The following is a 19,782-nucleotide window of genomic DNA, read 5'->3' as shown; positions in this document are numbered from 1 at the left end:
TGAAGGCGTTTCTTCCTTCTTTGCCAGAACTTCCACACTTTATGAATTTCTGAAGCTGTTCTCAGGTTAATAATTTCAGTGTATTTCTTCCCCTAACTAACAGGATCCTCCCTATTGCCAGATTTGAATTATATTGCTTTAGAATACTGTGTGTGTGCCTATTATTGATACAGAACTCTAAGTATTGTTGTGACCACAAAGAAGTTGAGTGTTTTTCCTTTTATTGCCTAATACTAGGGGTCCTGATTAGGTTAAAAAAAAATTACTCAGTATAGTGCCAATTAAGTAATTATTAGTCATTTCCTCAAGGTCTTATATACATCTGCTTCTGGTTGTATGGCATGCAGTTTAAGATTAGATCATCTATTAACTGAGTAATATTTACATGGATTATATCTTCCTAATTTTTAGATTGTCACTTTGACCTCAGATTGCTGTTGTAATGCTTAATGTATTTATTTTTAAGAAAAAATATGATGTCTGAACATTTGGACAGTGGTTTTTGTTTGTTTGTTTTTCCCCACCCATTGAAAATTCTTTTAAAACAGTCAACTGACCAAAGCCCGGAGCATATCCTGGTTCTGACTGTATCGAATGATCAGTTTTGCAGGTTCTGATGAGCTACTGACTACCTGTGTCCTCTCTAACCTTGAGTGATTCTTCATCTTTTGTTGACCTATAAAGGTGGATGTTGCCGGAAGGGCATTTATCCTCCGTACTGTAAAACCCAAAGCCTATTTTCTTTTGCCAGGCAAATTAAACTCTTCAGTGGGTTAGGTAGAAGAATAAGATTTAAAAAACAAAAATGAAAAAAAAAACCAAACAAACACAAAAACAACACACCACAAGGGAAAGATGGTTGTAACTCCGTGATTAAGTTGATAATGTTTAATTTAAAAAAAAACAAACAACAAACAAAAACAAAACCAAGAAGAGCAGGATGAGGGAGAGTAACTCACAAAATTATCTGTGTTCTTCTTTTCTGAAATATCAAAATTATCCACAGGGTGTTGACAGAATATAAATATAACTAAATTTGAAATGGTAAGTAACTTCGACTGGCACAGCAGTATATTTATAAAAATAATTGATATGAAAACATTAATTGGAACTGATTCCAGAAGAAACACTTTGGTTTAGATAACACATATACCGGTTTTATCTGTGGTCTTTTATTTCTGATTTCCTGGATAGTTTTAGATACGAATCTTCAAACAGTTTTCCAGTGGAATGTAGTTCTGAAAATGGTAGGCTTGACTGTTACTTGGCTCTGCACTAGAAGGTCCTGTCAATATCTATTCTTCCCCTTGCTGGGTCTTTATTTTAAAATGCGTTTAACATTCAGATGTGTCTGGTTTTAAGTTCACGGTCTATTATCACTTTCTGAGCTCCGTAGGAAGTTCTGGCTGGTAACATCAGTGAACAGGCAGTAGCCTATAGTGCCAATTCAACTTGAATCTTGAAAAAAATAAATTCTCTGTGTTTGCTTTGCCTTCTGTGCATCATCTAGAATAGCATCTCCTGTTGGAACTTAGCTCGAGGTTTCTGTAAGTGAGCAGGTCTGCTTTTAGTTAAACTTATTTGTCTTCCCTGATTGTCATCATTGTGTGTACTGCAGACAACAGGAAAAAAAAAATTGAGAAAGTAAAAGACAGAGATGTTGGGCACGCAGAGGGCTTGTAACAAGTTACCAGTGATACACAGAGTCCTGAAATACTGTATCATCAAATTTCAAAATCAAATCATTGAAAATCATCAAAAACCAGTTCTGAAGTATTATGTGCAATTTTGAATGTGGAAAAAAATGTAAATACTGTGAAAATGCCTTTTCCCATAGTATTCTGCATATATATAAAGAGAGGTTTTGCCTTTCTAGGCATCCTTTGGTCACCTGAGAGCAATCGCACATTTCATCTCTGAAGTGCCAGGTGGCTTCCAGACTGCAGCATGGTAGATAAATTCCATCATCCTGCTCCTTATCTTCACATTTATGTGAAGGTAGCTTACATAGTCTTACCTACTTCCTTCGATTCATTTTTTGAGTGTCAAACTTTATCAAAGCCATTTGCCAGGAACGTGGGAACAGTGTGGACTGCAGGATTGGGCTGTCAGCTCTTGTGCAGTATCCTATTTTGTTTCTCTTTGTCTTGGGCTTTGTTGCAGTAGAGTGTCTCAGGAAGAGCCATCACACAGGTGTGCTGCTAGATCTGCTGCTGCTGTCTTGTCAGCTCTGTTGGCAGATTCAGGTGCTGGAGGGAGGAACCATTTGAACACCGTAACTTAGCATATGATCCTGTGTCAGGGTGAGGCTAATTAAGATGTACTTTTTGGCTTTCCAATTGCAGAGTTATAGAAGAACCTTTGAGAAAGTTGAGGCAGTGGCAACTTAGATGCAGCCCAGAACAAAAATGCATGCCACATACATGGTGAACTCAGTTGAACTTTCTGTGTTTGTGCTTTCAGGGGGCCAGAGGTGTTTCTCATTGTAGAGGGAATGGCAGAGACATGCTAGCTTTTTTTTTTCCCCCTCAATAGAGACAAAATATTATTTTGTACTATGAGCAAGCAGAAGTGTAGAAAGGAATTTTCAAGGTAAGGCAGGAACAGAAGTGCATGCTAACAATTTTTATGGAACTTCTAGAAAGTGAGACTGACAAGTGACATGTCTTGTCTTACTTGGCATCCTCCAGTCCTGGCATCAGCCAACTGTGTGTGCAGCGTCTGAGAATCAAAGGTTTCACAAGGATGTTGACCCCACCAGCAGGCTTACCGCCTTCAGCTCAGCTCCTCAGCTGACACCCCCCAAATGTGTCGGGAGGCAGGCAGGGAATGTGCACCAGCTGCTGGCACTGCTGGTGATGCGTTTGCTTCTGGTTTTGAAGTGCAACATAACCACTCTATGACAGATGAAAATACTTCTGGAACACGTAAGTCAAGGAAAGTTCGTTTGAGAAATGGCCTCATGTTGCACCAGGGGAAGTTTAGATTGGCTGCTAGGAGAAAACTTCTTCACCAAAAGGGTTGTCAGGCACTGGAACAGGCTGCCCAGGAAAGTGGTTGAGTCACCACCTCTGGAGGGAGTTTAAAAGACACATAGATGAGGTGCTTAGGGACAAGGCTTAGAGGTGGACTTGACAGTGCTCGGTTAATGTTTGGACTTGATGATCTCAAAGGTCTTTCCAAGCCAAAACAATTCTATGGCTTCCTCAGCAGTGCACTTTTTTGGCAAACAGCACACAGCTGAAAGGCCGCTTTGTGATAGGCGGTAATTGTGATATTTCCATATAGCATTTTGCAGTGGCACAGAGACCAAGAGTGGTGTCTCCTGCATACAAGGAAGTGGGAAAGCAAAAGGACTGGCAGCATCCTTTTCCTGGCTCCTCAGGCAGCTGTGGCAGTGCAGGGCTCAGAGGTTCAACCTTGATTAGAAAAAAGCTTCCAGAAAATGCAATGTGATTTGTGCATATATTCCTTTCAAGGTGGAAGAGAGGAAAGCTTCATTTCCCTGAGTTGGAATATTTTTGTGTGTGAAAGATTATGAGGAAAAGCTTTCTAAAGGCTGTGAGAAGACCTCAGTTTATCTCCTGTAGATAGTCCATCTGGACAGTGTGTTCTTTATATAACTTTTTATGATGTACTTTTTATGTAATTCCAGAAGCCCTAGCATAAATAAGGACCTGTGATACTTTAAACACAGCTGTGTAACATCTAACGTGACCCACAACTCCAGCACTGTTCCAGTGACACTCTCTTTTCACACAAACATATGAAGGATTTCTCTTTTATCATGCTCACAACCACAGAAGTGATCTGTTTTGTGGCTCAGTACGTTAAAAATTTTATGAGTAAGAAAAGTTGTTCTTAAATGTGTCAGAGAGGCTTACTTGGTAGTGAAGATGCTTCAATGACGCTTGAAATAATGAGGTATTTGTTACAGAGGGCGAAATCAGGATCGTGGTACATAAGAAGGTTCTTGGTACTTGAATATAATTGGATATGGGGTTTTGTATGTGAGAGGATATGCATTGCGTTACCCAAATGATGTTATAACTTAGTCCTCAGTACTTAAGGATAGATGTTTAAGCTCAAGTAAACAGTAACAGATGCCATCTAACCCTGTAGATTAGAACCAAAAGTGTATTTGGGTAGGGAAAGGAAAATTTCTTAAATTGGAGCAGTCTTCAGGCTTTTCTCACTGTTTGTCTAAGAATGAGTACACTTACATTGCACTTCAATACCTTCTAATACTCGCTTATGAGAACAGTGTTAGAGGCAAAAGTGAAAGCAAAAGAAGGGATTTGAAGGAAAAAATAATTGCCAGTATACCCATCAGACCAAACCAGAAAGATTTTCAGTTGCTTTGATGTCTATGTGATCAGCTTGTTTTATGCTGATATTTTGGTAGCAAGAGAGGTTCTAAATGAACAGCTGTGGTATGCAGGTGCAAATGCTCAAGGTTTAGGAGCCTGGCACTTCACAAGAATTCCAGAGCCCTGAGGCACGTAACTGCAAAAAATGTCAGATTACTGGGTTAGGCAAAAGGCTGGGGAGAAGGCTGTCTTTCGGCATTGTCATAGCAATACTTATTCTGTGGGGTTTTTTTTTTTGATTCGTGTAACTAAACATTACACAACTGTTAACACATAGATCTCAGGAAGTGTAGGGGGGCGTTAAAGCATGCGATTGGCAATGTAACTTTAAAGTCAACTTTAAAAGTATTTTTTTCTTTCTTTTATTTCTCTAGAGCCCAGTGAAGATAAATCAGATCAGCCTGGATGAAAGTGGAGAACACATGGGTGTTTGCTCAGAAGATGGCAAGGTACAACGAACCCATTTATATATTTAATGAGGTAGCAGGTAGTCATCATTATGACACTTGAGATAATTGTCATACCTGTGGAGTTAATTCCTGCATTTAGCACCACCACTTTGACCATCCATTTTGAGAACTGAGCTCACCTTTGAATACTCAAAATTAAAGTCAAATACATTTTGCACAAATGTGCCGTAAGAAAAGTAATTACAAGAATGTCAATAATAGAACTAGTATTAAGCTGATTAACAGCTGTGGCAGGAGGACATGTCACCTTAATCATTACTGCTGTGCCAGTTATACTTCAGTGACTACTCTGCTGTTCCTGCAAGACAGTAGTTTAATGCCTTTCTGCTATAAATCCACAAAATTGGATTTTGTGGGCATGATTTCTGTGGGCTGGTGGTTTTCATTTTCACACACGTTATGAATGTTTCTCTTGAATTATAGAATCTTTTGATAAGCAATCATAGTTTATCAGAAGAATAAAGTGTCTTACAACAGCCACATTAAATAAATGTAAAATCAATATATGTACAGTATCCTAAAAAACTGGCACCTACTTCCTTGACTGAAGACATATATCATTTGTGCAGTGTATAACTAACAATTATCAGTGCTTCTCTGGAATGTTGAGCTGTGACATTTAGTGGTTTTGGTGATTGATTTTCCACTTATAAGAATGTCTTTTTTGTTTTTAAGTCGATGGCAGTCTTTTCTAATGTTGGTTTGCAATGATAAAATTCTAATGCACAAGGTGTATTTGAGCTTCTTTTTTAATGTAATACTCATATAGAAATTCAGTGCATTAAAAATCATTTAAATCATTTCTCAATATCCATCTGACTTACTGAGGAGAACATTTCTTACAGAGTAGACTTGGGGGGAGGAGGAATGTCGGTGATCCTAATGGATGCATCGCATTCAATACAAGTTCTATAAATTAATAATAAAATTGGATTTTGCAGATGGAAAAACGGAGAAAACAACCCCTTTAGACTGTATGCACCTGTGGGTTTTTTTTCTCCTTCCAAATAGGTGGTTTTTTTACCTCAACAGACAGTCAGCCAGTGTATGTATCCAAGCCTTTTGTTTCTCAGAGATATCTTGATGTCAGTATCTTGACACAGTAATTGGGATACTAGTGCCCATCAAAGCAGGTTGTAGAATTTTACAGCCTGTAAGAAACACAGCAAGAGTGTCCTAATTGTCTAAGCAAGATAAGGAAAGGGTCAGTAATTGAGAAAGGTAATAAAAATGTTGAGCCGGCATTGTTTGTTTGGGTGTTTTGAATAGTAGAGAGAAGCAAGCACTTGCTGTGAGGGCTCCTCAGATGATGCTGTGGATTACTGACTTGAAATGTGTGTGTTGCAGTGAGACTACAAGCTGGACACATTTTTCATAAATTAATATTAAAAATATGTATTAGAGTTCAGAAATGTTCAAAAATCTCTGCTCTGATATGGCCATATTTGAAAAGACTCCAGTACTTTAAATGGGGAATCTGTCTTCATTTAGTGAAATATCTGTTGTGGATCCAGAAGGTGACATTACAAAGCAGTCTAAAGTATGGTCCCGAAGCCAGGGCTAATTCTGGTAATGTTTCTGATGCAGAGCTGGAGTATCACAAGTACAATATTCATCATATTTGTGCTCATAGAGTCCAGGGGCATTGGTGCTTCACCATATTCTACATTGAAAAGCTTGTCTGGAGATTTGAACATCTAGGTGTTTCAGAAGTTAGACTTTCCACTTGACCCAGAAAGGTGTATCTCTGTGAAAGAATCCTCCCTTGAAATGGGCAAAACCACATACTAGTGTGTTGTGCTAATGTATAAGAATATGGCAGAAATTCCTGGCTGGGTAATGTAGAGTTTCTAAGTTCTGGGTCATGACGAAAGTGTAACTTTATATTCCTTAAAGCTCTTTCTTTGCTACAGTGGGAGTATTTGTATTGTAGGAAGTTAAACATTTGTAGAAGTGGTTGAAAAGTAGTCATTAGCTCAAATAAATAAAAATAGTGATTTTTTTTTTTTTTTAAAGTCACAGCTTAGTTTTCATAAATCAGATTTAAACAAGAAATGGTGCAATAAAAAGACCTGTAAATTTTGACCCAACTGGGTTGATGCAAGTATTTTCTACCCAGTAATGAAGAAATGTCCTTTGGACCACCGCAAAAGATTTTTGCAATAGGCAGGAAGTGCATTTTCCCATGTCAAAATGGATAATATGAGAGAGATGGAAACCATTTTGTCTTCTTGAAGGAAGGTGTTTTGATGTCTGATGTATTTTATTTTACTACTTTTTTATTTATTTTCCCACTCTCAAACTACACTTGGACTAGCTATGTTGACTGGGAGAGGGAAATAGCAGCACAGTGCAATTCTCTAACGTTCTTCTTGTCAGGCAGCATCCAGACCTAATGTCAAAACCTGGCACCTGTATGTCATACATGGCCAACAAGTGGTTTTGGAACCACATGCAGCTTTTCTGCACTGCACGTCTGGTTCTTTGAAAATCATCCTTGCCAATGGACTCAACTGCAGGTGCTCACCACTGGCACGGAAAGGAACAGAAATCGAAACCACCGCCACCACGCTAGTCTGTCCACTGGCTGAGTAAAATGGGTGGGTGTGGAAATACTAGGGTGTAAGAGGATAATTTTGATGCTGGAATAAATAGAAGGGGAAGCAGGCTTGCAGCTTCAGAATTGTGGAGTTTTTTCAGGTTAATTTTTTGCCTGCTTGCATGCTGTCTTGAAAAACCTGTGTCTGGCTCCCAGTTTTACTAAGGCTCATGTCATTATATAACAGTGATATAATTTGTACCTGTATTGGCTTATCACTCTTTTCATATGACGAAATATAAATTATATTGAAAACCTCTATGGTTACATGTTTTAGTCTTGTGTTTAATAACTATGACAATATTTATGTTAAGAATATCCATGTAGTCTTACATTGATCATTTTTCAATAAATGTGGCTTGTAGATTGTGTGCCTTTTGATCACTGAGGTTTGGCAGCTTCTTCCACGTGCGGAAGCAAAGAAAAAGCCTGGATTCATTGGAGTGGTGGGTTCTGGATATTTAAAATCGGACAGGTCTGGCAAAATATAATGGACTGTCATAATGAAATCCTTTTTCCAGCTTCCCAAAAACATCATGAGCTGAGTGGGGATAGAAAGTAGAAATAGATAAATCCAATATAGGTTTGTAATATCAAAATAATCACTTTCTCTCTGAAGAATAAAAGGCACTAAGAAGTAATAAACTGTTATACGGTGTCCCTAGAGTAAAAATGATAACATGTATTTTATGCTGTTTTTTTTTTCCCTCTTTAGTTAACTGGCTCCATTTTGTTTTCATACTCTTAAAGGAATATCATATTGCCATGTTTGATGCAGTATTATGAAAATGTCAAAGACATTGTTGCTAATGTTAATTTTGATTAATTAATTTTAATTTCAGAGGGGTGTTTTGACATTTTTTGAGGATTCTGCTTCCATGGAATTTGCAGTGTTTTAGCCATGCCTGTTCTTTTTCATCCTCCTTTCTTCTCTCTGTATTATTTTCTCTTTTCTGTGTTTCTTATTTTGTTTAGTCTGCTGCATTGGATAAGCTGTGCCAAGTGATGAAAACAAAAACCCAGAAAACAAAATCCTCTAGACATCAGCCTGAAGGTTTTCTAGGCTTACAGCCAGACCCAACTCAAATAAAACCCGTTGGTCGGCTTACGTAATCACAGCTTTGCGATGCATCTCACTGTCTCCAAATATTGATTTTCCAATCCTTTGGAGCAGTAGCTCAGCCCTACGCAGTGCATGCAGCAGTATTTTTAAAGCGTGTTGTTAGAGGCAGTATATTCGCTAATGAGTAATGGACAGAGCTGATAATGCTGCTTAGGAGATGTATCCAGGAGACAAGCTTGAAAGGGAGATGAGGTGGTTTGAGATGTTTTTAACTTCACTGAGACTGCTGAACTTTGAGCTGCTCTGAGGATGGCTTAGTTCTTCACTGATGGTTTAGTTCTTCGTGTCATCTAATTCTTTTACTCTGTCTCCTTGACCATGTGCAGGAATTTTGGGGGTTCTTGTTCTGTGAACTGATCTTTCCAGAGCCATTAAGCCTCACTTTTTGTGGCCCATTACTGGTATTTACTGGCTTTGTTCTGCAGATCTTTGTCTAGTGAGTTTTCTGTTTTTTGTTACTAGTATTTTTTTGTTTTCCCCCTGAAGGAATCATGATGGGGCTGGGAAGAGAGAAGGAAATAAGGCTAAAAGATCTCTTAGTTCTTGGAGTCCATCTTCTTGAACATGCAGGGCAGAGTTATTGAAGGGATTACCTTTTCCAGAAAATAAGGATGAGTGACTAAACCTTATCTTTTTGTCTCTAACTTCTCTCACCAGCAGTGTCCGTGCCTGCCAGGTGATTTTGTTCCAACGGCTTCTGGCAGTGGGGGGAAACCTCTTAAAATCATAATGAAAAAGCAGACCAGTTGTTATTCTTTGTGGGAATCATAACTAGTAAATCAATTACTAATTCCTGGCTGTAAGTCTTCAGCCCTGTTCTACTCCTAAGTCCTGCAGACAGTGAGGTGTCAACTGCCTCACCTGAGAACTGGCAAATGGAATATTGCGTGTTGGATGAAGAAACATGAGCCCAAAAGAGGACTGTACTCACAACGATCTTGAGAAAAACTATTCTGTAGTCAGAGCATCTAAGTCTGATAGTATTTCATAACACTTGATACCGCTGTACCTATTTTATAAGTAAAGGCAAGAAAACATTTAAAAATCTATTATTTCTCTTGACAGTAGAAACATACTTTTTTTTTTCATGTTGAACCTTTTTCAGATGGATTAGTTCTGATATTCTGGTGGCCTGTGGTCACTACTTCAGTGCTGACTATTAAATGTACTGAGACATCAACATAGATGAGAAAGGAGGAATCTTCAGAGAAAGCAATTTCCAGTGGTCATGGAACAAAACAAATAAGCACTGAATACACTTGTAAGGAGGAGAGGATGCCAAGAAACATTTGACACTTGGTTTTCAGACTGGTTTTACTTTATTGTCACAAATTTCTTTTTTCTTATGTAAACCCTGTATTGCTTGGAGGGGAAAGAATCCTGCAGTTCTTTCTCAGAAAGGAAGACTTTTAATTTATCTTCCCTTGAATGTTATTATGTTGCTTTTACCTTACTTATATCAGTATCTGTTAAACAGATTTGACCAGCCTAAAGCAATAGGAACTTGTAGTTTTTGCTGTGTTTGTAACAATAACAACAAAAAAAAGGGATTCAAATAAGTACTTTTGCACTGCTGAAAATATTTGGCGATACACCATAATAGAAGTCCAAGATGTCTCAGTTAACTGTAATTTTTTAAATATGACTATTTTCTTTAGGAAAAACAAACAAACAAACAAACCTGTTAGCATTCAAATTAATCTTCTAGTTGTTAGTGATTTACCTGCACCTTTAATTGTCAAGTGGTTATTAGGTAAATATTTTTGTTGTTCTTTTTTATTTTTTTTACATATTTATTTAGGTACAAGTGTTTGGATTGTATTCAGCAGAAGAGTTTCATGAGACATTTGACTGTCCTATTAAAGTAAGTGCTTGTTTTAATCTTTAGTAATTGTGTTGTTGTTGTCTTTAATAACAGAAAGGTCACATTGAATCTAAATGAGAGAGAGGAATAACACTTCCTTGTAATGTTATTCAAGTCACTAGAAAATAGTTATCTATCTCAATATAAAAGCTTTTGATCTGGTTAGGCAGGAAGAAAGCCGATCTTGGTTTTGTAAGAAGTATTATTGAGTTTTTCAAATACGAAAGGCAAAGTGAAAGAGAAATTGTCCTGTTTCAGCTGTTACCTGTCTCAACATATTTCTTTCTTGGTAGATCTGTGATATAAATTCTGAGGTTTCTGCTAACTGTGAAGTCAATATTTTGCAACCAGTTCTTATCTGTTAAAGCCCATCTTGGGATAAGGCAATGGGATGGCAATGCTGAGGTGCCATGACTGAAGGGAAAGCCTCAGTTATACTCTGAGAGACATGTGGCTGCCTGGCTGTTGGAAAAGGACCTCTACTAGGCAAATGGGAAGATCTAGCTTTTTTAGCAAGAAAAGTTTCTTGCAGGAGGAAAAGTGGTGTGGGCAAATTATTGCGTTTTGCTGCTTGGGGTCTTCCCAGCGTAGGGGAAAGGGACCTGGGCGTCCTGGTGGACAACAGGACGACCATGAGCCAGCACTGTGCCCTTGTGGCCAGGAAGGCCAATGGCATCCTGGGATGTATTAGAAGGGGGGGTGGTTAGTAGGTCGAGAGAGGTTCTCCTTCCTCTCTCCTCTACCCTGGTGAGACCACATCTGGAATATTGTGTCCAGTTGTGGGCCCCTCAGTTCAAGAAGGACAGGGAACTGCTGGAGAGGGTCCAGCGTAGGGCAACAAAGATGATTAAGGGAGTGGGGCATCTCCCTTATGAGGAAAGGCTGAGGGAGCTGGGTCTCTTTAGCTTGGAGGAGACTGAGGGGTGACCTCATTCATGTTTATAAATATATAAAGGGTGAGTGTCACAGGATGAAGCTAGGCTCTTCTTGGTGACAACCAACAGTAGGATGTAGATGATCTTTTGAGGTTCCTTCCAATCCCTGACTTTCTATGATTCTGTGACAAGGGGTGGTGGGTTCAAACTAGAACACAAGAGGTTCCACTTAAATTTGAGAAGAAACTTCTTCTCAGTGAGGGTGACAGAGCCTGGAACAGGCTGCCCAGGGAGATTGTGGAGTCTCCTTCTCTGGAGACATTCAAAACCCACCTGGACACCTTCCTGTGTGACCTCATCTGGATGTTCCTGCTCTGGCAGGGGGATTGGACTCAATGATCTTTTGAGGTCCCTTCCAATCCCTAACATTCTGTGATTCTGTATTGCTCGTGGGGGCAGGAGGCAAGGGGATGAATAAACTCACTAAGGCTGAGGTGTATGTGCCCTCTAGGCAGTTCCCAAACAAGACTTACTCAGGGTAACCCTTGCTCACAGCAGTCCTGTGCTGCACAGTCCTAATTCTGCTGCCTGCTGGGCAAAAAAAAGTAGTTGTTTGGTGTAATGTGGCCCTCAGGTGTGGGAGTTTTCATGTGCCTTACAATATGAAGAATTTTTACTTTTCAAGGCAAAAAAACCCTGGGATGTCTGAAACAACTAGGCTCTACTTCAGAGAAAGTACCGTTTGCCAAATATAATGTATTACCGTTGAGTTATCTAGTTTAAAAAATGATGTGATGCTCCCTGTAAACTCTTATTTACACAACAACCCTCTCTTATTTTTTCTTTTCCCTTCCCCACCCTGCCTGATTCTCAGATTGTTGCCGTTCATCCTCATTTTGTAAGATCGCACTTCAAGCAATTTGTAACAGGAGGGAAAAAGGTAAGCAGTCGTAGTGTAATGAACTTTAGGCTATATTTAAACAGCTTTTGAAAGTAACTCAGAAGGCTGTGTGTGTGTGTTTTGTTTTGTTTTGTTTTGTTTTTTTCAAGGTGTATAGCAAAGAATTCTGCTTTTTCCTTCTCTGTATGCATTGTATTCCAAAACATTCTTACTTACTTAAGACTAATTCCAAAGGTGAAAAGTGCCCTTTTAATGTTAAAAACGTGTTGCAACAAGTTGAGCTTCATAATAGAAATACTTATGTCTACACAATCTGAAAATAATGTCATTTGCATTTCCTAGGCAGATTTTCTCCATTTGTTTTAATTTGCTGAAGTGGGAGCACAAGTTAGACCTTCATACTGATCTTTTACAGTGTATGTTGGTCTTAGTGTTTGAGATTTTCCTTTTGCTTTAACTGGGGGTGATTTTTTGTTGGATTTTTTTGTTTGATTGTTTGCTTTTTTAAAAGTAAACTCGGGTATCTTCACCAGTTCTTGTTTATGGTGTGGGGTTTTTTTTAAAGTAATTGATGGGAGCTCTTGGTAGAATAGCACTCCCACTTTTTAAAGTACTTGTGCAAAGTCTCCTACTTTGGGCAGTTGTTATTTTAAGTGTGCATTATGATGCCTTATTGGTGTAGGGTGCAATTCTGACTTCCACATTACAGCTCTTTCCAGGTCCTCCAAGTACCTTGTATCACATCACATATTTTCAGTCAAAATATGACAACTTTGATTTAGAAAAGTTTCTTAAGTCAAGGAATTTTCCTGTTGCCTTCTCTTATGAATTAAGGATGAACAATCCTCACTTATAGATGCATCAAACCGAATGCCATGACTCTCTCTTACAAGCACGTAAGAAATACAGACTCCTAGTGCTGAATACAACTTAATTTTCATTAACAGTTCAGTATGTTTAAAAGCATAGCTGTGGTGTTTTTTTTGCTTTTTAAGTAATGTGTATGCTTGACAGCTTTTGCTGGCTGGTCGGAGTTGGTGTTGTCCTTAAAATAATGCATAGTCAGTGTATGTCTTTGTCAGCCACCAGTTTGTGAAGCTTTTTAGTGCTGATAAAAGTGGTATGGAAAGAGAGAAGCAGAATTAATAGAACAGGGCTCCGTCAGGTGGTAAAAGAGCTTGCATTCACCTGATGCCGAACAGAAAAAAACATCAGGGAGTTAACACATTCTCTTTGGTTATCTTTGATTACTTGACAGGTTGTTTTATATTCTGTCCTCTGGGGAATGGTGTACTCGTTTTCAATGCATTCATTTTTTGCTGAGGAACTTTCCTCTTCAGGAAAACTTTAATTGACATCTTAACATAAGATATTTAGCATTGAAATAAATGTCCCTTGACACCTGTAATTTGATTTTATTGAAACATAAAACCAACAAATAAAATCTCTTGGCCTTGTGGTAGAAACCCTTCCCCTTTTCTCTTTTCCTCCAAAAGGTGCATATGTGCTTGTTATAAAGGCAACAAGAAACGAAATGCTCTGAAAATTCAGAAAGTTAAAATTCACCTGCTTATTTATCTTTCTTTTTTTTTTTTTCTGAAAAGAAAAAGGCCTCGCAAAACATCCCGGCTTTTTATTTGCACCTTTCCTTAAGTGTAAAGCCAAAGAGCTAAATGGGGACAGCCCGCAATGGGCGGTTGGTCCACAAGAATGAGGAGAAGGAGGAGGAATCAAACCACCTTGGGCTGTGGACCTCCCATCTCTTGCCCTGTGTCTGGAGGTTGTGTAGTTGGGTGAGCTCCTTCAGGGAGGGGGACGAGACCTCCCCTGGCTCCTGAGGTCTCTGCACTTTTAGCCTTTGCATGGACACCGCGACTTCATAGCCGATAGCTGGCAGTGGTGGGAGGCACACATGGTGAGCCTGGAGGTAAGGCTGTCCTCAATTGGGACCATGCTTAAGAGAAAAGCTTTGCTTAGGGCCCTCACTCTGTGATCCTTGCCTGAGCTGCATTCAGAAACATAGTGTGAATTGTGTGAACTCTTTGCCCAAAGGGTTCCCGGATTTGTCTTTGTTTTTTGTTGTTCTGGGAGACGGTGACATAATGTATATTCACATTTTAAATCTTGGGAGGTTAAAAAAGTTGTTTGCCAAGATAATTTGAGCAGATAAAAGGACCCAGAAAGAAAATCGATCACTCCCTCAAACCCCTCTAGTTGCGTTATGAACAATGTTGTCTCAGAATATGAGAAAGATGTTCCTGATTTCCTACTTGAATTTCATGCTAATTTTAGTTTGCAATGAAACAAATAAAAAAGCCAAACCACACATGCATACTAAATGTGAGAAATTGCCCCCCTGACCTTCACACTGTTATGTCTCATCTCAAAAAAACACTTCAGTACCTGCTTAGATACACTAATTTTAAAGCTAAGCACCTGCCTCCGTAGGATACTAAATGAATGAGGTGAGGGGGGCTATAACTGTAAATTACTACTTTCTTAATTTTTTGAGAAATACACAGTCCTTCATAACAATAAAAAAATGTATAAAAAAATACACTTTTTGGTTCAAAAACCCACTGCAGAGCATTCTGCAAATGTTTAAGGTGAGCAACAATATCTTAAATGAAACAAAACAAACAAACAAAAAGAGAAGAGGAAGGGGAAGAAAGCTAAGTGATGTGCTTCAGGGATGCATGATTTAGGTCCTCAGCTCTCAACACAGGTGGAGATTTGGAACTTGGGTGAATTGTTGTGTCGTGCTGAGATTTGCCACATCTTAGAAGCTCAGCCTGACCTAAAGGTCATTTAAGAGTGGTGCTCCCTGTGGTAACTTTAAATAATTGCAGGTTGTTGGAAGCTTAACTCTACTGTGCATGTGTTTATACAGTTGCTTAACTAGGCATGTCCTTTAAGAGTGGTTTTCTCTAAATTGTATTATGAACTAATTAACCAATTTAAATTGTTTGCTTACTTAAACTCTAGTGTTTAAAGAACTTGCGCTAAGCTTGAGATAATATCATTGCCTTCTCTTTTCGGCTGGAACATCTTTTTTTCACCCCCTTTTTTTCAATGAATGAATATTACCTGTGCCTAGAAACAGTGCAGACACTGTGCAAATGTTGACACGATTGCAGTGAGAAGCAATAGGTACCGTACTAAACAGAGGTGCTTCCCTGCTCCCCTCCTCCTTATCTCTGCAATTAACTACAGCACCATTGTGATGATTTGGCAGATGATGGTAACCCTGAAATAATAATACTGTATATTGTAAATAACAGGGCATTCCTGTCCAAAGCAGACAGTAGAGCTTCAAAGCAAGGAAAAAGACAAATACTGTGCTATTGAAGGCCGTAACCTTCTACCTTTTAAAAAAGGGTCTAATCTTAAAAAATAACAGGGTAGAAGCCAACTAAATGAGGGTGGTAAAGCTGAAAACAAGGTGTTCTTTATTTAACCGTTAGAGTGCTGGTCTTTCCCAACACATAAACTAAATGAATGTTATTGCAAATTTTGAGCATCCATTATATCCAGAGGGTTAAAGAGGCAGAACTAACAAAGAGGGAAGACTGAAGGATATTTCAGTTCCAAAGTCAAGGTACTGGCTGCTACATCTTATTTAATGATGAATTAGGGGAGCAGAACAACTTGAAGTTTCTTTCTTGGCAGAGGCATTGATGAGACTCCTTAACTCATCTTTTGATTAACATCAATAACCAGACATTAAGGCTTTTGGAGTAAAATTCCTAGAAGCGTGAATCCTCTGAAGCGATTGAGTCACGCTGCTGTTTGTGTAGTAATCAAAGATTTTGGAGGGCTTCTTCTTTCCCACCATGATAGCGGCGACCCACCACAATTAAGCAAATGAATTCTGAAGCCCCTATAGAGCAGGACATTTAGTATCTTAAAAGACTGGGCTCCTCATTTGCCTAGGACATGCATTTTGTAGAATAAGTGTTGATTTGAGTATATAATCTGAACCATTTTAAGGGCTAGGGAACCAAGATAAACTGAAAATTTACCCTGTGACTGTCAGCCGTCACATTTTTATATCTATCTATGTCTATATCTACATAAGATATTTATATTACGTAAATATATATGGTGGAAATAGATATAAAACCATAATTCTAATGGGATATATATTTGTTTTGGTGGAGAAGATACCCTATAAATACTAGTTTTCAAATGCAGATGTGTCTGAACATGTTTGTCCCATTTATCCTTCCAGAATTAGCATCTGAGCGTATTGGTGCCCATGCTTAAACATTAGACTCTTTTCTTTGTCTGTTTTAAAAGCAGAGAGAACTTAGTGTTACCTGGGGCAAATGTCTCATTATATGTATAAAAAAAAGCTCTAAAATACTATTTCAATGTTAACATTCTGAGCTGTATCCATGGTGTCTCCTGCCTGAGACGCAAACCAAGATTATCAAAAATTCCTTTCCACTCCAGGAGGAGTAACATCATATACAGAGAAAGGATAGCAATTGTGAACAAAGCACAAGTGAGAAGAGAAATAGCATTTTTGGGGTCTGCAACTGTTGTTACAGGTAGTGGAATTTGTATGTTAAAGTCAACTCTGTGAGGGAATGTCTCAGATTTTTTTTTTTTAATTGTCTGCTTTTTAGTGTCAGCAGATGCACTTTGCTTTGTGAGTAAATAGATGACCTTTACCTCTGAACCCTATGATACGTACTTCATAATAACTGGTTGGACTACTTTGACAAATTATTAAATTGTCAGGATGCTGTTTGCAGCACAGTCCATTTTTAGAAAGCAGATAGTCAGCTGTTTGGCATTATGTTGGGTAGAAGAGTACTAGACAAGAGAGGCAGATTGCTTTGTAAGCTATAAAATGTCTGTCAGTAAATACTCAAAGGTCTGGTTTAAGTGACGAAAGAGTAAATACTATGGCAATTTCTGTCCATGCATTGGATAATTTACTATAAGTAGGAAACAAACTGTAGGAGCAAGCAAGCCACAGTAATACAGGTCTGCAGTTTGCTTGTTGTGATAAATAATGCCCGGATGTATCCCAAATTATTGAGCAGATGGCACTTTGATATGTTCTGATGTGCTGTTTGCTTAATAAGCAGATTTTTTTGCTTACTTTTCTTCTTTATTATTATTTGCATGTCTATTTCTTTTTTTATCACTAAAACCAGAACATTATCCTCGTGCTGTAACCAACAAATCTGGTTTGTATAAAAAGAGAATGGATCGTAGTCCTGTGTGTGTGTAATCTATAGTTGTGTGTTTTGCCAGTGTCTGTGTAGAAAACTTTTTTCATTGCCTGAGGTGGGAAGCAAAGAGGATCTAAATATTTTAAATGTGTGAGAGCTTGTGTTTCTGCCTGCGAGGCTGCAGGACTTGCCTTCCAAGGTGTTAATCCTGTAGCTCTTTGTGAATAGGCAACAGCTGGAATCTAGCAGTTGAGTTATTAAAAGTACAGCCTAATACAAGTCCTGTGGCATTTGCTTGGATTAAACATCTCAAAATTTCTAGCTTCTCTGTCCATTAACTACAGCAGTAGCTCCTGTTTCGTATCTCACCTTCGTCATCACTTACCTCCCAATGGTGCTGTTGCCTCCCACCACCTCCTTGCTGATCTCCTTTGGCTGCACCTCCTGCCCTCCCTTCCATCCACACCCCAGCTCCTTAGACAGCAGCGTTTTGTGATGAGGTTTTGAAAACTCGTCTTCAGTTGAAAACACGAGGCTTACATTATTCTGTGCCTCGTTTGAGCTCATCCAGTCCATTACTGTTCCAGACAGTTTCCTAGGGATGCAGAGTTAAACAGTAAGTTTTCATGTGGCATGCTGTTCTGTGTTACTCTTGTATATCTGTTAATCTTGGCTGTGGCTGTTAATGTTGTTTTTATGCTGAAAACAATAGTTATCTATAGTGGTCACTTGTAATAATGGCAGTAGCATTTTAGGTTTTTATGATCTCGCCTGGCTGAGGGGAGAGTTGGTGACACAGGTGCCAAAAATCAGAACAAATGCCACAGGTAGGCACATCTTCACACTTGGGCAAACAAGGAACAGGACAAGGAAAAATACAGGGAGTTTTTTTTCCTCAATTTTTAAAATAAAAACTAGTCCAACAGTGCTGCAGTATGGAAGGGAAGGGTGGCTCTTCAGTTACAAATTGAAGTCTCAGCCTTTTTTCTTCTGTAAAACTTCTCCACATCTTTACAGAGAAGGCACCAGTTGATAAGAAAGAGATGATGCTCAGCATAATGCATCAGTACAAATTGTATTTCCTTTGAAACTTTGCACTGTGTGAGAGTAGACATCTTTTATTTTGGTGTTTTGAAGGTGGGGTTTGGTAGTGGGATGGAACTGAATTGAATTACTTCACTGCCTTGGTACTGCCAAAGCTACAACTGTTAGCCTCTTTGTTCAGAGGATTGAGAATTTCTGTACATAGTTTAAAGACTGGGATTATACGTAATTAGTGTTAATGCTAATTGCATGATAGGCTCCATTAAATCCAAGTGCTAGTCTGTTATCTTTAGCGGATGCACTCTAAAACAGAGAGTATTTTGGAGGAGGTTAATCTCCTAGTAGTGAGAGATACAGAGAGATGTATTGACTAATCCAAGAGAATTATATCAACTTATTTTTAGAACCAAAAAGTGTCCTGCACCATCCTCTTGTCTCATGTGTTTCAGTGTGTCTTTTTTTTCTTAATGACCTAGTAGAAAACCATAAGCAGTTAAGAAGTCTCATGAAATAATAAGTAGTAAACTATCAGAAGATTTGCAGTGTGCTATGAAGGAGTGTGGGTGGGAACTCTTGAACTCAAAGTTGATTTTATTTTAGTTTAGCTATATTGTCATGTCATCGTACATGCAAGAGATGCTGGAAGTGCATTCTGAGCACTACTAAATTGTAACAAAGGACTAGGAAAATTTATCAGAGCAAATCAAAAGGGGAGAATATAAACTATATTGCAGAGAATGCAAGACAGTGATTTTTGTGGCTGCTTTTGAAATACAAGTACTGTGAATGCTGACTGACAAAATATGGGATTTATGGGAAACAAAGCTCTAAAATATTTTTCCCCTACCAAAAAGAGAGGGAGATGGTAGTAGGAACCCCTCCAGAAACAGTGGATTTTTGCTATGTGTCTAGTTTCTCTTGAAGTTTTAAATGGCTTTATGGTATGATAAACAGTTCAATGTGAAGATAAAGACAGAAAGGAAGAGTAAGAAGTAAATTTTGAGAGTGATACATTCAGTGGATAGCAGTTCCAAAACACATAGCAAAGTTCTGGGTTCAGTAACTCAGTTTCCAGGTGTCATTGCCATAAGAAAGAATAAATATATCTCATCGTATGTCAATAAAACACAGATAATTCCATTGCAGATAAGTTAGTAATTTTTTTTTTTTTTCAAAGCCACAATGTTGCATGTCCTTTGCTTTCAGTGTTGGACGTTTTGCACTTGCTGATATGAAATGGGAATTATGGGTGCTGTAGTGATTCAGACTCACTTCCCATCTTTTTTACAGGGAATATCAGACTGTTGTCTTCTACTGCCTTGCTCTGATAATTTAATTAACTATGTGCTC

General features: G+C 38.5%; 1 protein-coding gene across 1 annotated transcript in view; it reads left to right on the top strand.

Moving 5' to 3' along the window:
• Positions 1-19,782, top strand: part of VPS41 (VPS41 subunit of HOPS complex) — a 104,039-nt gene that overhangs the window by 35,316 nt on the left and 48,941 nt on the right. Inside the window, exons 5-7 of the mRNA XM_080339903.1 lie at positions 4,745-4,819; positions 10,364-10,426; positions 12,176-12,241. Coding sequence (XP_080196029.1) covers positions 4,745-4,819; positions 10,364-10,426; positions 12,176-12,241 — 204 coding nt within the window. The remainder of the gene's footprint in view (positions 1-4,744; positions 4,820-10,363; positions 10,427-12,175; positions 12,242-19,782) is intronic.

The sequence above is a fragment of the Nesoenas mayeri genome (genome assembly GCF_963082525.1).
Source record: "Nesoenas mayeri genome assembly, chromosome: 2".
Taxonomy (NCBI): Eukaryota; Metazoa; Chordata; class Aves; order Columbiformes; family Columbidae; genus Nesoenas; species Nesoenas mayeri.
This window is presented reverse-complemented; position numbering and strand designations above follow the sequence as displayed.